The 16,967-nt window shown below is 31.3% G+C and overlaps 3 protein-coding genes across 22 annotated transcripts in view; all 3 read right to left on the reverse strand.

Moving 5' to 3' along the window:
• Positions 1-16: 16 nt before the first annotated feature.
• Positions 17-1,740, reverse strand: LOC101510742 (zinc finger protein CONSTANS-LIKE 5). Of its 2 annotated transcripts, none has more exons than XM_004507755.4 (2): positions 850-1,740; positions 17-770 (listed from the first exon to the last, which is right to left on the reverse strand). In XM_004507755.4, the coding sequence occupies exons 1-2, from the start codon at positions 1,591-1,593 to the stop codon at positions 360-362; spliced, it is 1,155 nt and encodes a 384-aa protein (XP_004507812.1). In that variant the 5' UTR covers positions 1,594-1,740; the 3' UTR covers positions 17-359. The 2 variants fall into 2 exon arrangements, with proteins under 2 accessions (XP_004507812.1, XP_004507813.1); XM_004507756.4 differs by having other exon boundaries at positions 17-767; positions 850-1,732.
• A 3,664-nt stretch (positions 1,741-5,404) lies between these two features.
• LOC101504542 (ribonuclease MRP protein subunit POP4-like) lies at positions 5,405-10,060 on the reverse strand. Of its 18 annotated transcripts, none has more exons than XR_012161440.1 (8): positions 9,931-10,060; positions 9,559-9,744; positions 8,231-9,091; positions 7,962-8,030; positions 7,799-7,848; positions 7,600-7,646; positions 7,006-7,107; positions 5,405-6,350 (listed from the first exon to the last, which is right to left on the reverse strand). XR_012161440.1 is itself a non-coding variant. In XM_073364013.1 (8 exons), exons 5-8 carry the CDS (start codon positions 8,021-8,023, stop codon positions 6,253-6,255), a joined length of 312 nt encoding a protein of 103 aa, XP_073220114.1. In that variant the 5' UTR covers positions 8,024-8,030; positions 8,231-8,507; positions 9,057-9,091; positions 9,559-9,744; positions 9,931-10,060; the 3' UTR covers positions 5,405-6,252. The 18 variants fall into 18 exon arrangements, 7 of the variants coding, with proteins under 7 accessions (XP_073220114.1, XP_073220116.1, XP_073220118.1 ...); XR_012161436.1 differs by having other exon boundaries at positions 7,951-8,030; XM_073364013.1 differs by lacking the exon at positions 7,600-7,646 and having other exon boundaries at positions 8,231-8,507; positions 9,057-9,091.
• A 2,067-nt stretch (positions 10,061-12,127) lies between these two features.
• Positions 12,128-16,967, reverse strand: part of LOC101511267 (ADP-ribosylation factor 1) — a 6,216-nt gene continuing 1,376 nt past the window's right edge. The window contains exons 3-8 of one of the 2 annotated variants that reach the window (XM_004507757.4): positions 16,399-16,461; positions 15,706-15,724; positions 14,381-14,492; positions 13,298-13,345; positions 12,911-13,041; positions 12,128-12,377 (exon numbers count right to left, since the gene is read on the reverse strand). In XM_004507757.4, the coding sequence (XP_004507814.1) occupies positions 12,344-12,377; positions 12,911-13,041; positions 13,298-13,345; positions 14,381-14,492; positions 15,706-15,724; positions 16,399-16,461 (407 nt within the window). In that variant the 3' untranslated portion in view covers positions 12,128-12,343. The remainder of the gene's footprint in view (positions 12,378-12,910; positions 13,042-13,297; positions 13,346-14,380; positions 14,493-15,705; positions 15,725-16,398; positions 16,462-16,967) is intronic. The other variant, XM_027336808.2, reaches the window with a different exon arrangement.

A 16,967-nucleotide genomic window follows, 5' to 3' on the forward strand; every position in this document is an offset into this window, starting at 1 on the left:
AAGAGATCCGTGATCCTATTAGAAAATGACTCTTCCTTTTTTTACTGAAAATAGACATTCAAACAGTGAAAAGGCTTTTACAGTACACATTCTAATTCTACACCAGATTAATATTATCAACCAAAAGTCCCGTAAAAATTTTCTTTAGAAAAAAAAGGTAACGGACTTTTCTAAAATCTTCAAGCTTCTGCATCATGCTTCGCAACTACACCGTACAACCGCGCCAAATCCAACTGATCCATCACTGTAAATCTAAAAATAATAATTAACGGTTCTCACATAATCAATCACTAATCATTAGTATTATTCTAACACATGACAAGTAGTATAGGAGATTGACACTCCTCTGTCGTTGTTTACTAAAACGTTGGAACGACGCCGTATGGAGAGTCGATAAGGAGAGATGAAGGGACAGTGAGATGATCGATTTCAATAGGGTCATAGAGACGGTCCACTTCCGAGTCAATTTCGGTTCGTTTAGCGAACCGTCCTTTAATTCTGGGCCGGGTTTCTGCATATGCCTTTCTCGAAGCATATCGAATAGTTTTCTCGAATTTACGATTCTTCCTCTTCTCTCTGTACCTTAGAACCCTCGCTTCACGATCCATTCCACACAATTGAGTTGCTACTTGCACCCCTTGTTGACTATTCACACCCCCGGACACCATTCCACTCGATTCAGAACTGTTCCTACCGAACGAGTATGACATCTCCGGCACCGCGTTTCCATCTGGCACCACTCCAACATCAAGCGAAGAAGACGAAACCTGCTGGTGTCATCAAAATCACAATATTAATTAATTTTACTTAACTAATCAAATTTTGTTATCAATTAGTGCGTAAACTTACGCTTTGGCTAATAGACTGTGCTGGATAGTTAAACGAAGATAGCTTCGATCTACAAAAATCGATGTCGAAGCAACTTTCTGAGTTATGATTCATCATCGGCGCCGGAGTTGGTTTGGTTTGAACCGGAACGACGCTGTCGTTTATAGCGCTACTACAATTGTTGTTATTCTGGAATGTGTTTGAGTAATCGAAATCGATAAATGGATCCATATCGGAGAAGAACATGTCTCTAGTTTTGATATCTGGTGCTTCCGTGAGCTTGGATGTGAAATTAGGGTTCGGAATGAGCCACGCGGCTGCTTCGGCGTCGTCTTGGCTGAAACAATCGTCGGTTGGGACGGCGAAATTGAATGCACCGGCGGTGGCGGCTGTGGAGGAGTTGACGACGGATTCGGCAGAGTCGAAGAAAGGTTCGACGGGGACACGTTCGTGACGGCGGGCGAGGGGGTTGGCGGAGTGGATATCAGAATCGCACGTGACGCAGAGAGCAGCGGCGTCAGCTTTGCACGTGACGGATGCAGGTGCTTGTTCGCATACCTCACACATCCACACGCGCTCGTGGCGCGAAGACAGCTTGTTAGCACAGTGAATCCTGGAATCGCAATTGATACATAGAAACGCGGAATGAGAACGGCAAAAAAGCGCGGCAGAAGACAGTTTGCAAGAATCGCATAGCTTAGGTGGCACACTCCAGCCGCTTCTAAAACCCTTGAGTCCACCTCCTCCTCCTCTTTCGATACCCATCTTCCCACTAAGAAAATCACTTATATGTTATAAACACGCTTTTGTTTGTTAAAAGTAGCTTATTAGGAATAGGCGTTATAATAGTAGTGGAGGGATTGGCAATAATGTTGTTTGAAGTTGGGTGAGTATGATTTCTTTGGGTGCGGTTTTTCTATTATCTATAGTCAAGCAACTGGTCATAGAGAGAAAATCTAGGTGATGACGAATGACAAGGTGACACGTGGGTGTATATTGGCCATGTAAATCTAAATAGAGATATATCTATTAGGGAGTTGTAGTTGTCATCGTGTTTTGTCTCTGCCGACGTGGGACCTCCACGGACATTAGATCCAATCACCTTCTTATTATCATTATTATAATTTCAAAAGAAATTAGACACTAAATTAATCTGGAAAGGCACCCGGATAAGTCCAAAAATATTTATACTGTTAAATTGAATATTATATTAAATATTATGTTTTAAATTTGAGTTCGATATTTTATAATTGTCTATATATTTTTTTTATTATTTTATTTATGGATAAGAAAAAAATTTGAAGGGCACAAGAATAAATCCATCTCTTTATTTTTGTAAACAAAAAAATTTTATTTTGATTGGAATTCAAACTCAGTATATTGAACTTGAATTTGAGATGGATATTAGTTTAATGTTCTTAGATTCATCTTTCTATAGTTTAAAGTATTTTTTTTGCATCTACATCATATTCAGGTACATATCCATTGTCATGTAATCATAATTTGAACATCACACGATCAATCATTCAACAGTTTAAGAGACTCAGAATACATATCATCATTCAATAAGGAGTCCCCTTTAAAATCTTACTAGTTTATGGTGCATGATATACAATGCATTTATTTCATAATACCTCTCATTCTCTATAACTTTTACTGATCTGGACGTCATAGTTTTGCTGCACACCCATTGAGTCAATATAACTATGTTGTTGCAATCCAACTCTAGCCATCATTGAAGTTTTGCTCCTAATCAAACTTCATCTCTTATCTTGTAATAGCAATTGCAATTATAAAATGGGTCAATCTTCTCCTATTTTGTCTCGTTTTACCATTAATATTGTTTAAAAATAGAGCAATTATAATGAAATTCTCACTTTATACTCCCTCTCCATTCTTTTCTTGACGAGTTATCAAAGTTAATTGTTTAATATGCCAATAATAAAAATTAAATTAACGTAATAATTTTTAGGCGAATTGATTTATCAAAAACAAAATAAAAAATTCAAATATAATCCACTAAACTTCAATATAATTCAACAGCTATCATGTAAGAAATTAAACTTAATAAGGGTCTTTGGACACTTGTTAGTATATCTTATTTGTTATTATTTTGTTGATATGACATTAATTAAATCACCCTGTATCACCATATAAATTAGGATTATTAAATTCTACTTTCAACAATCATAAAAGGATATAAACAAAAGTCAAAATTCAATTTACATCCTCATTATATTTCTTTTTTTAATAATTTTTATTAATACTTTATTCTTGTTAACATTAACTATTTTAAAAATAGTAATGAGTATAATATTTTTGATAGATGATACCAAAAAATAAATAAACACTTTTTTTAATTTTTTAATAAAGGTGGATAATCCAATGTAGTAGTCCACTACATACTAATATTTAAATATCGTTCGTTCTTCAAAAACATAAATTAATCAATTTGATGAATATTAGAAAGAAAAAAATATATATCCACCTCAAAATTCTGTTTGTGCAATCAACGTGGCTTCAATAAACATTTCCTCTGTCACTCACACAGATCCAAATATTAATTAGGAGACACAATTGAGAAGAGGCGACACGCTCAAGCTGGCACTGAGAGCTATCAACTTGCTCACATGGGATAAAACGAAAGGGTGTAAAAATAATTAAATAATTCATTTATTTTAATCATTGGATTTTAAAAGTTTTTGCAAAAAGTATATTAATTTTATGGTTTAATTGCGGTTTTGCAAAAAGCTAAATCGCGAAAGTAGTGTCTCATTTTGTTTCTTCCCTGTTTTGGTCACCAAACAAAATTGTAGTCTAAAATTTGATTAAATTTCATTTTTTAAAGTCGTACTACACCATTTATGATCATATATTTCAGATACAATTATTGCAAATGAAATCTTGAGGCATGATGTGACTTAAATAAATGCAAAAAAATGAAATTTCATAAAGTTTTGGACCAAAATTCTGTTTGGGGACCAAAACTGGAGAAAAACAAAATGGAGAGATTACTTTCGCAATTCAGCTAAAATAGGGAAACCAAAACTGCAATTAAACCTAATTTTATTTATATTGAAAACATGTAAAAGTTATGCGAAAAAAGCGTTTCTCAACATGAAATATTAAGTGGCGGGAAATATTTTTCTATTTAGTGTTTTTTTTAGATAAGCTTCTATTTAGTGTTTAAAGGTTTTAATTATGTAATAAAATAATTTGATAATAGTTTAATATTTTGTTTTTGTTAAGATGCCATGCACGCCACGCTAAAAATGAAGATATTAAACTTCGAGAATTTTGGCAAAAAAATCTGTACCAGAATATAAAACACATTTGAGAGTTTGTCTTAAAATTAAATGATGAATTTTTATAAGTATGAGTCAGGAATTGAATTCCTTACTACATGTTGGAGGGATTTTTGGGTACAACATGCTGGAGGGTTCTAATTAAATTGGTTGCCGAACCATGTGCTTGATATTTAGTTTGTTCAATATTAATTGTTTTTTAAATTGATGATTCAATTTAAATAAGTTGTTCATAAAATTAATATGAAATCTTCTGTCATTCTCCCAAAATATCCTTCAAAGATGGCTTTTGACTCATTTAGTTATCTTACTTTCAAGAAGAACTCTTTTACAGATTTTATGAGCTAACACTTTTAGATGCACTCTTCTCTATAAATGAAATATTTTGTTATTTTGAAGCCAAATAGGATTAAATTAGTCCGGGTTGGCTTTGTTTTAGGTCCACAATAAGTATACTAATTAAAAATATTGATTTGGTTTAGTTCAATTTTTTTTATTTTTTTATGGACATAATTTTGCAATTTTTTTTTTGTTTGCATAATTGAAACTAAATTAATATGACACACAACAAGATCGTTTAATTTGATTATAGAAAGAAGTTAAAGGATGAAATTGTGATTTAAAATTAAATTAAACATCAACCACAAGAATAATTGTCTTAATTTTTTCTTCATTTATTTTTTCTTGTCCAAACCAAGGATTTGGGTAGGCAAGTTAATATTCAAAACTTTTTAACTTGTTAGGTATGCGGTGTCTTCATTTCAGCCAGAAATAGATAAATTAATTAATTTGAAAGACGGTTCTGACTTGTGAGCATTTGGTGATGATATCTTATTCTTAATATATTCACTTCTTTTTTTAGTAAATTAATATATATTCACTTCTAAGTTAATGGGTATATATATTATTAGATTATATTATGTCGAGACAAGAATGGTGGGCTAGTTTAGTCCACTTTCAGAGTTTCTTGGACGGTGGCAATAAGGCACAGTGAAAAGGAAAGTATGTATAAAACGACAAAAGACAGAGGAAACTTGGTGGCAAATGCCTCACGATTTGGAGTGTGATTGGTTGAAAGTTGAAAGGAGAGACCCAAAAAGGCTGCACTGGTCTTGTTGTGACAACCTCGATTTTGCTCTTCCCTTCCTGAAAGGGCATACCCTTTCGGCATTAATGAATCTATAAATAAGGTTTCAATTATTTGATCTTGACTACAGTAAGAAATAACATAAAATTAAGTTGACAAATAGGATTTCTAAAGGCTAAATTAATTAACTTCGTCAAAAAAAGAGCAAAAATTAATTAAGGGATAACTTGCAAACAAATCTAACACTAGCTACGTCCTGCAACAAAATAGGCATACAGCCCGAATTCTTAAATACACTGCATGCATAGACTTAAATCATTTTTTAAAATTCTTTTTTGTACAGATTCTCAGTTGATGGCACTTCCATTAGAGAGTTCAAGAACTCAGAAACTATTGGTGTCCCTTTCCCAAATAAGCAGCCAATGAGAATATATTCAAGTTTATGGAATATATATGACTAGCAACAAGAGGTGGACTTGTTAAAAAGAGATAGGACACAAGCTCCATTCACAGCATCCTACAGAAATTTTAATGCCGAGGCTTGCATCTAGTCTTCTGGAGCAACATCTTTTGATTCAAGTTCTGCTTCGAATGCTTCCTCCAAAGGTTCCTGGCTTTCACAGGAGCTGGATGCCATGGGCCAAGGGAGGTGGACATGGGTGCAGAAGAATTACATGATATACAATTACTGCAACGATTTCCACATGATTTACCTCCAGAAGTGGATTAACGGTGAGTTTGGTGAAAATACACTGGCCCTGTAATTTTATTGAAGCTTCAAAGTATAGCTTTTACCATAACTACATGGATACACCATGATTCTGCCAAATCCCACGGTCAATCTAAACATACACTTAGAAGATTAATGTAAGATAATCATCGTCAAATTCTTAGAATAACGAGGTTATAGAAACCAGAAGAGGACATTAACAAGGCTCACTCAATAAGAAGATGAAGTACCCTCATAAAAAAATGACGTCTCCACGTGAAAGTCACAAAGATGACACTTACAATTGAAGGGTTGTCACTATATCATAATCCAATCTTTCTTGAATTGAGATTATCTCGATGCAGAGTGACTTTCCAGCAATCAACTGGGAATACAAACACAGAACCCTTCTTCAGAACAGCTACGTGTTGACAAATGAAAGTATTTGGTAAACACAAGTTTGAAAAGGATACATTACAGAAAAAAGAGATACCAGAACAGATAAATCATCAAAACTTCAACTTTCGCATACGTATCATGGAATTTGTAGTGCTGAAGGTTCCTAATTCTTAATCAACTCATCCCCAGTATTATAGGAGTTACATCCCCAAACGGAAGTGCAAACTCCCTATACTCCCTGTGTCTCTAATTATAAGCACCAATTGAAAAATTTATTTGTCTCTAAATGTAAGTCCCTATACAAATTACTAGAAGTTATTATTCTTTTTCCAAATCTATCCCTATTATAACTTCTAATTTATCTTGGAATATGAAAAGTAAACATTAAATACATTTATACATAATGGGCAATTTAGTAATAACTACAAACATAATATACATTAATTACATCAATCACTTTTCTTAATATATGTGAAACATCCAAAAAGTGCTTATAAAAAGGGACGGAGAGAGTAATTCATTAACTATACATTTGCACAGCAATCACTGGTAACATTAAAGATAAGCATACACAAACAGCTTCGATATTAATATTAGCATTATTACTAGAGAAATATAGGAATAACAGCTCTGGTAATGGTATAACAGTTTCTATTTTTATAGAGTGAAAGGATTACCTCGGAATTTATTTTCTTCAGTAACTATCCCAAAAGCTTTGCCAGTTTCGCGAATCATGATGCCACCGATTCCAACATAATAGGTTAGTTTACTCTCCACAACTACAAAACATAGATTATTTAAGAAGAATACCAAAAGTCCAATCTTTTTTCTAAATTGAAAAGACAGTGCATGTTGAGTAATCTACAAGGAGTTCAGATATAGAAAAATTTCAACATGATAACATTAAACTAAAACAACATTCGCCATAGAAATGCGTTTTAAAAAATTTGATTCATTTACGCGCCTAAACATTCACCATAATTTACTAGCAACTTTAAAAAAAATTCAAATGTAATGACTATGAAAAAGGTTATGCATGCCAGTGGGGATGGAAAGGGAGAATTGAAGTGGGAAACTTTCCCAGAGAAGACCTGGGCACCAGGTCTGACCTGAACCAACCAGAAGCTCATCTTTACTATTGGACTTATTGCAATAATAAACACACAATGACTGCTAGAAGTACTACTACTAAAATTCACTAACTCTTCCTAAAAACACCAAAAATAGGTTTTGACGGTTCGAGTACAGCAGCAGCAACAATTTTAGCACACCTTTCTTTCAATGCATATGAAGTAATTACACATCAAGACATAAGCATCTGCGGGGAAATAATTAACATCCAATCAATGGCAAAATAACAGTCCTTGTAATTATCCCAAAAGCACCCTATAAAGAAAGTGGTTTTGCATTTTCCATTGTAGGTCTTCACAACTCATCCAAAAGCAAAAATAGAATAGAGGGTGCTCAAACCTAAAATAATAGCACCATGTAGATCTACACCAAGCAAAAATTGATTTTTCCTGGAACATTAAACAGGTTTGTTGTCATAAAATGCATCAGAGAAGAAAACTGCAGGAAAACTTGAAGATAAGAAACTGTGAAATTATCAATAACAAAGATACCAAAATAGTACTCAGTGGATTTAAGCAGCAGTCTAATATAGTCTTTCCACATTACATGCATTGGCTTGAACATATCAAATCTGCAATCAAAATGAACAGCGATAAGATAATAAAAAGAATATCATTGTAGAAAAACTTAATCAATTAGAATAAAGCAAAGTGAATAATACTTTACTTGTTCCTACTTCCTAGCGTGAATCTAATAATTCCCCTATGAAAGACGAAATGAAAAATTCTTAACAATAATATACACTACCAAAGTTTAAGGATCAACAGAGACCTGAAGTTTACTTATGAAACTCTTGAGGAAAATCCAATTATCCATGTTTTTTTATGTTGTTTCACGGACATGTGCTTATAGAGCGTTTTGAATAAATTTGCAAAGCCCTAGTTTTAGAAGATGAAGAAAGTGCACGTCCTTGTACACAATTATCAAGAAGTATCCAGTTGTTGATTTTCATGTTCCTAGATCCTTGCATGTACTTTAGGGCTGCATTTCCCTTCCGAAGAAGTTCATGCAATATTCCAGGAACTGAACCTCCTCTTTCAGCAGAAAACTGCAGAACTTAAGTCATAAGTCAATTTAGAACTGGGAAAATAAAACCTTAGAAATTAAAGGATAAAGAATATCCAACTATTTATTTAGTCATGGTAAAATATACATCTTACAAAATTTCAAAAATTAAGAAATTATAACATTTTGGTTAGATTTGGAGCTGGGACATTTACATTGCGGCTTTCCAAGGTCGTAAATAGATTAAAAGGTTACTTTTGAGATCCATATATTATTCCTCCAATAAACTATTTTTTAAAGTTCATAATTCAGAGGAGATTGACCATTGACTTTATGGAATTATAAAAGAGAAGTTGATCATGAAATTCTTGAAATGAAATACATTCCCATTAGTTGTGAGCAGATTTCATTCACAGTCACAGAAAGTTGGGCACATTCTAAACCATCTTCATTGTCTGCATATAGATAGTTACGCATTATGCACGTATATTGAAGTTACAAATTAAATTTATAATTCACGCAAAACCTTCAAAAATCAAGATGAATAAACTAAAGAAGAAGGAACCTTAGTGTTATAAAGACCATACAGTACCTTGTGAAACGGCAACACAAAAAGACTGAAACTCCCTTAAAAAAAGTAAAATGAAAAAAGTATCAGCTTAATCTAGAATTCTAAACGAACAATAAAATATAAAATCTTACATTTCTAGCAAGAAAAAATGCACTAGGGTTTATTTTAAAACATAAACACTGACATGATTGTTTGGAAGATGTTACGAAAATAGCTTTAATATATGTCCAAGAACTGTTTTCAACTTATTTTCATAAGTTCCTCTACACAGCTTATTGTCATAAGTTGTTTTCAGCTTATTCTGTCATCAATTATAGAAACAGCTTATACATAAGCTATTGTATGATAAGTCTTACATCTATAACTATCTAATTAAGTTGTTTATTCAAATGTCTCCAAAGTACTAAATCAAAATAAGAAGTCTGAGCAAATCATTCTACATTGTGAGATAAGTTATTTATTATTTATTGTTTCTGAATTAAGTAATAAAATAAAAAGGCAAAACAATAGAAAGTTGAATTACTTTTATTGGGCGTATCCAATAAATGCAAGGACGAATGATTAGAAGTAGAAGTTGCAAAGAATAGTTCATTTCACATCATTTATTGCCATTTTGTTTTTCTTTTCTTTGAGGATATGTTCAGTATGAATTCTTCTCTCAAAAGCCTCCAATGTGCGTTTCCTTGAATCTGCAGCCATCAACACTTACCTTCATACAATAATACATGTAAAAGGGACACGGTCAATAAGTGATGAAAAAGACCAAAATATAATAGCTCATGAGAAAACTCGTATTATATTTTGAATTTGGAGGGAAAGAAAATTAGGGTTTTGGTTCAAAAGTTTGGGGATTTTGATTTTAAGCTCAAGCAGTCAAAAGAAGAACATATAGTACCTTGGTCACAGCTGAAGCGGGAAAAAAACGCCTAAGAAAGATTGATGTTTAGTGCAGGAAAACGAAGTGAGGTGGCCGGAAAACATTTTTACCACCGCTAAATTTTATGACAAAAAAAATACAATATTTTGTGACAAAAAAAAAAGTACACGTCTACATTTATATGATTTTATTTATAGATGTCTACATATAAAATCAAATATTATAAGTTTTTTTACATGATAAAAATATAAGGTAAACAACTGGAAACTTTTAAGTAAAGTATGCATTAATATATAATATTCGTTATCTGAAAAATATCATATTAATTGGTAAATAAATATACATTTGAATTAATGTATTATAATTATCTTTATTTTTATCTAAAATATATTTTAGAGAAATAATAATATTAAATATATATTTTATTTTAACTAATTTATTTGTGTATTATATTTTTTGACACTTTTATAATAAAATATTATATTTTATATAAATTCTCTCTTACCTAATTAATTGATCCATGTTTGTAAAAAAAAAGTTTGATTCGTGAATAATAATACTGTATCTAATTAATCAAAGATAAATATTTTATTTGATGTATAGTTTGTAATTAAATTTTAATTAGTGTATTTAATTTATTTTATTAATAAAATATTTAAGAGATATATTAATAATCAAATGTACGTTTTTATCTTAACTAATTGATCGTTAATCACCATTTTTTAACTAATTGATATGTAATAAATAAAACATATTTTTATAAAATAAACAAACTCTAATATTTCCTTGTGTTGTAGTATTTATTATTGTTTTGTCAAAAATTATCTTCAACTATTTATTACAAAGAGAAAAATAGATATAACATAATAATACACAATTAAAAGTATCACATGAAAAAAATAACAATTTTTATTTTTATATTTTGCTAACATCAAAACGACAATTGAAAAAAAAAAGTAATATTATCTACTCTCCGTTTTTTTTTAATCGTCATTTTTGTACAAAACTTATTTCTATTTGTTTATCATTTTTAAAGTTTAACATTGAATATTATTTTATTAATAATAACTTTAACTAATTATTACAAAAAAATGTAACTAGATTAAGATATACTACATAGTCCCATGTCATGTATAAGTCTTCGTGATTTTCTTCATATATAAATCTTCATTTTTTTTTCTACATATATTAAGATATTCTTTATAAGTAGCTACTAATTTAATATACCAATTTTACGTGTAGATATTCCTAAGATACACTTTATACATGAATATATATAATTTGACTTCTAATTTTTAAAATAAATTTCTAGTATTAATAAAATGTTTTTTTTTTTAAATACACCTAATAACTTAAAATGGTGTTATATTTAAGAACAATTTTGTTTTCTTTAAAAAGTCCTTACAATTAAGGACAAAGATAATAATAAATAGATACTCCTTCCTAAAAAATATAAACAAAAGCAATTCAAAATATGTAATTGATTTGGATCATATAAAGGAGGGTCTGAGTTCAAATAAGTGCATAACATTTTTTGGATCAATTTTGCTTTTCGCTTAATAACACATTATATAGTATAAACATTGAATATATTCAATCAAATAACATTTTTTGGATCAATTTTGCTTTTCGCTTAATAACACATTATATAGTATAAACATTGAATATATTCAATCAAATAACATTTTTTGGATCAATTTTGCTTTTCGCTTAATAACACATTATATAGTATAAACATTGAATATATTCAATCAAATAACATTTTTTGGATCAATTTTGCTTTTCGCTTAATAACACATTATATAGTATAAACATTGAATATATTCAATCAAATAACATTTTTTGGATCAATTTTGCTTTTCGCTTAATAACACATTATATAGTATAAACATTGAATATATTCAATCAAATAACATTTTTTGGATCAATTTTGCTTTTCGCTTAATAACACATTATATAGTATAAACATTGAATATATTCAATCAAAGAGTTATCGGATAGATCAGTCACAATCTTAATCGATGAGTTTTCAATCAACTGCTTCACTAGATAGAATGCAATGTCTCAATATGGAGAAGTCAAACCCACATTCATCAACCATCGCTGTCATCTTCACAACTCGCATATAAACCCCATATACTCCTCCATTAACAAAACTACTCTATGCTGAGGGGCCAAGAAATGTATTTAAAATAATAAAAACGGGACCAATAAATAGACAAGAGACCGTTGACCAACATTCATATAGTTAATCTTTGAACACAAAAAACGGAATAAAATATGTGAGCCCAAATAACAATAATCGATATATTGTCATAGTGAAAGTGATGCCAAATAAATCCAAAAAAAATTGATACCAAAATATGCATGTTGACCTTCCTTCTGAATTCACCAATTGAACTAAATATCTAATTCTGTGAAGCTTATACCTTCAGCCACCTCCAGATTTGAGTGTATTGCTCAACCTACATGACGAGTTCACATATTAACATTGCCCAAAAGAACATAGCTCCAGTGAGCAACAAAAAGGAAGTGCAATGTTATATCAAACTTGCAGCTCAAAACAGTGTAACTCTAAACATCTCAAAAAGTTATATCAACATTAGCAAATATCAAACTAGAAATAGTAACAATAAAGATGCATTATAACCGCACAACGTAAAATTACAGTTACAGTCCATAGGCATCTTTTCTAGACCAAGGTATACATACTCGCTTTTAACATTTCAAAAGCCCATTGCCAAGTTAATCACATTCTATTAGATAGGGTTTCTATCCGCAAGCATTAACTATACTATATTTGCATACACTGATATATACTATTGAACTCAGTAACCTAACATGGATGATGATTGGTATGAGTTTTATAACATTGGGAAAACAAATCCTCGTAACACAAAAAATGAAAAAGAACAAATTAACAAGGCAGCAAAACTATCTACTAAGATATTTGATATCGTAACTCCCTTGAAATAGCCTTCAAATTTAATAGACTTACCAATCGAGGCCCTCAAAAAGTCCTTCGCCTTTAATAGCAGAAGTTTTAAAAATAGACCATTGGCGATTTTTAATCTTGTGCAACTCAAGAGCCTCCGTCACTGCAGCATCATCAAGGGCACCAGGAAGGTCCTGCATAATGAAAAGACACACATGAGATAAATTAATAAATAATTTTTTTAGTTCTACACTATATTTGACATATCATCTATGTACATGTGCATGTAGTAATTAGTTAAGTACAAAATGAAGATATCTTAAGAATTATGTCAGTTAGCAAAGATTTCTCCCTATAATATCAGCTTCATAACTCTTATATATACAGTGCTTACTTCTAATCTCCCTTGTGAAAATATGCAAATTCAACAAATATGAATCAAACTCTGACCTGTTTGTTTGCAAAAATGAGAACTACTGCACCTTTTAATTCTTCTTCCTAACAAAAAGATTCATAGAAAATAATTGGCATCAATTTTTTGTTGCAAAACTGAAATCAGAATCACGAGACAACATAACCATAGTCAAAGGAGAATAGGAAACAGATAAAATACACACACCCACATAAATATATATATACTAAAAAATTCATTAAATTATAATTAAATAAATGAAATTTGAAAATATTTGAATCAAACTTTTGAATCATGAAAACACCTCAAAACAAAATTGCAAGAATTATGCTAACAACACACTCTCTAGCACGCACTTTTCAACACGGTCTATTCAATTGGTAAAAATTCATACGGATCCCACCAAATCTATATAGGACCCACAAATTTGGTGGGACATTGGGACCAAAATAAATTTAGACTAATAGAAGAAAGTGTGTTGGAATATGTGTTGAAGAGTGTGTTGCAATAGCTAAGGATTTGTATTGTTTGAGAAAACACTTTGTTTTATTGATAATTACAAAAACGTCACCCTAGTTTTAATTTATTTCCTGTTATCAAGAAACGCATGAAATGATGAAACTGCAAAAAATTTAGTCACCCTTTTTCTAAACAAACCCTTGAAAACAGTAAACAGACTTAAAACAGAGTAGCATTTTTATAATTAGCAGAGAAAATAAGGAATAAAAAAGGATTTTTCATATAAAACAGACCCCTAAACCTTGAACAACTACAATAAAAAAGGCCTATTCCAACTAGGATTAATCAAACACCACAACTGAGTTCAGTCAAAAACTAGTCTATCAGAGAGGCCGCTTAGATCTAAATCCTTTTTGATTATTTCAACAATAAGTTTTCTTGCACTTCCTCTCCCTCTCCCTCTTTCCTTTGATTATCAAGCGATCTTCCATTTGATAAGCTTTTCTAAATGGTCTTCTCCTCACATATTCAAACCATCTTTGGATGTAGTTCTACCATACCATCTTCACTCATAGAAGCTTCACAAGAGTTTTAAGAGTAACAAACTGAATACTAGTACCAAAGTTCTAAATGAAGTGTGTGTGTGTATCAGGAACATATACCTCCAGAATTGCATGGAACTCCTCCCTAGCTATCACAAGCCTATCAGTGTCACTTGAATCCACAACATAGATAATTGCTTGAGTATTTGGAAAGTAACACCTCCAATATGGCCTAACAAAAAAATCATAGCCAGTAAAAGATCAGAGAAATTGATGGAGACTACATATTTATTAGGGATAAATTTATTTTCCAATCTTGCAGTTTGGTCCACTTGGTTTCCATGTGCCGGTGATTTGTTCTTTTAATCATGTCGCCACTATATAATTTTTTTGACCATTTATAAGGGAAATGGCATGTGAGGACTGAACAATATTGTCAAATAGCGGCTATAGCAGTGTTGTAACACTAGTGTAACGGAATTTTAACAAACCACTATTTTTTGCGGTTCGCGATCTACAACATTGGGACTGAAAAGTAATTTATGCACAAGATGAAATCTTTTCAAGGTAATGAAATTTTTTAAAGTGACATTATTGGGAAAAACCCAAGTCCCACAGTTATAAGTGATAGGGATCTATAATAGTTTAAAAAGAGTGGCACCCTCACCTTATAAGTCGGTTTTGTGAGGATAAGTTAAGCCCGATATAAAAATCAAAGATGATATCAGAGTCAACCAAGCTGGCGTGAGGGGGTGTATTAGGAAAAAACCAAGTCCCACATTGATAAGTGATAGGGCTCCATAATAATTTATAAAGAATGACACTCTTCACCTTACGAGCCAATTTTGTGAGGATGAGTTAGGCCTAATGTAAAAACTAAAAACCTAAGAGACATTTTTGTGCCGCACATGATTATCACATGCATTTTTGTTTAAAGGAATCATGAAAAAATCAAATCTCAGGGTGACAAAAATGTATGTGATAAAATACCAGCTTCCTAGCAGATAAATAATTGGCATATTGAAGCTTCTCATTATATTTGGATGGTTCTCATAACCTACCATATCACGTGATATTATTATTACACATTGTTTAGCTTGAATTACTTTATATTCTTTTAGATTTTAGACATTTATATTATTAGAAACCTACACATCCACACACATAATAATTAACTGCATAAGGATTGGTATCTTCTTACTAGAAATACACATATCTAAGACTTTAGAGCAGGTTCATATACAGGTAAACAGAAATATGGAAGAGTTAAAAGTATTAAAAAAAAAAATGGAACATCCTAATACCACAGAGGAGAATAAATATACAAATTGGTGTGCACTGTAACACAACAAAAGTCACCCGCTATTATCTGTTAAAGTAAATTTTTATAAAATTACACATTTTCCATCAGTCAAAAGAAGCAAGAATGAAACCAAAAGGCTTACCTGATACTTGTTTGCCCACCTGTATAATAAACAAAAGATGAATATTAGAAATTGAAATAAGCTAAACTATGTTATAAGTCATATTATATCATATTAAGTCTCGTGCAACTATAAGTTCACATGGCTGTTAGTGACAGACTATATTTAAGGTTTGATGTGTGTTTATTTTCTTTCATGCAGTACAAAGGAAATAGCCTGAAACAAGAAGAAATATAATGTTATTGTCAAAGGTTTCAGTATATTTTCATCTTCCCTTGCTTTATATCAAAATTCAAAACTACATATAGACAACAGAAGAGGACAAAATTATCTGAACTCACTTTGATATGTGTTACATTTATCACTACTGTACCCCAAAAATAAAACTAGCAGAATTCAATTTTAAAACAAGGGCCCATGTATGCTTGCTTGTATTTAACACGAGACAGAAATGTCATGACTGTCGACACATAGTCCTCTAGGTTGGAACAGAGTAAGTCAAGCCAGGTGCACAAGTTGAGTCAACTTATTGAGTACATGATTTTAGTGCAGAAAAACAATGGTTGTTGTTGTATAGGATTTGATGCAAAATTTGGAAAGATAACATGGTCATCTCAATGAGGAAATATAATATTAATATGGTCGGTCATCTTTAGAACTCTGAAGTAACTAACAAACAAAAAAATGTTGAACCAAGCTGTTTAAAGTCATTACCTAAATCCCAGACCTGAAATTTAATGTTGTTATACTGCACAGTTTCAACATTGAACCCGATCGCTGGATTAAATAATCAAATAAACCAGTCAGCCACTGTGCAAAAAGAAAATTGGAACTGCAAATATATCATTCATCCATGCATGTATTCAAAACACTTACAAGCAGCATGTATGCATGCAAACCGGAGGAGCTAAAGCATCATAAATGTTGTCTACGTTATTATATTCCAAAAGGAAAATGTAATACTACAATACATAGTTACATACAGTTGAATAAAGGAAATGTTTTGTACAAAAAGTTTTTCATAAAAACTGTAGCAATGAGTATGATTGGTTGAATGCATGTAAGTGTAAGTAAGGTGTGTAGCTCTTCCAAAACAAGTTTTTCTTTGACCTCACGAAACCAGTATTGTTATGCGTTATTTCATTTTGTGTCCAACTCTACAAATTTTTTTTAGAAACCAAATAACATCGCTATCAAGTTGAATTGAAAATCCAAACTAGTTAATAAAATTTAGCCAGAGGGTAAAGCAACTAGTTAATAAAATTCAAAACCAATAGGGTTCA

This window comes from Cicer arietinum, chromosome 7 (assembly GCF_000331145.2).
Source record: "Cicer arietinum cultivar CDC Frontier isolate Library 1 chromosome 7, Cicar.CDCFrontier_v2.0, whole genome shotgun sequence".
Classification (NCBI taxonomy): Eukaryota; Viridiplantae; Streptophyta; class Magnoliopsida; order Fabales; family Fabaceae; genus Cicer; species Cicer arietinum.

Bases quoted from the DNA above. Each gene is read 5' to 3' on its own strand.
- LOC101504542 (XM_073364017.1), bottom strand. From the start codon at position 8,023: ATGTTCAAGCCAATGCATGTAATGTGGAAAGACTATATTAGACTGCTG. The intron at 7,108-7,798 runs GTTTGAGCACCC...TATGTTTTGTAG, and splicing joins ACATGGTGCTATTATTTTAG to TTGTGGAGAGTAAACTAACC. The intron at 6,351-7,005 runs GTAATCCTTTCA...GTCAACACGTAG, and splicing joins TGAAGAAAATAAATTCCGAG to CTGTTCTGAAGAAGGGTTCT.
- LOC101510742 (XM_004507755.4), bottom strand. From the start codon at position 1,593: ATGGGTATCGAAAGAGGAGGAGGAGGTGGACTCAAGGGTTTTAGAAGC. The intron at 771-849 runs GTAAGTTTACGC...TGATGACACCAG, and splicing joins CACAGTCTATTAGCCAAAGC to CAGGTTTCGTCTTCTTCGCT.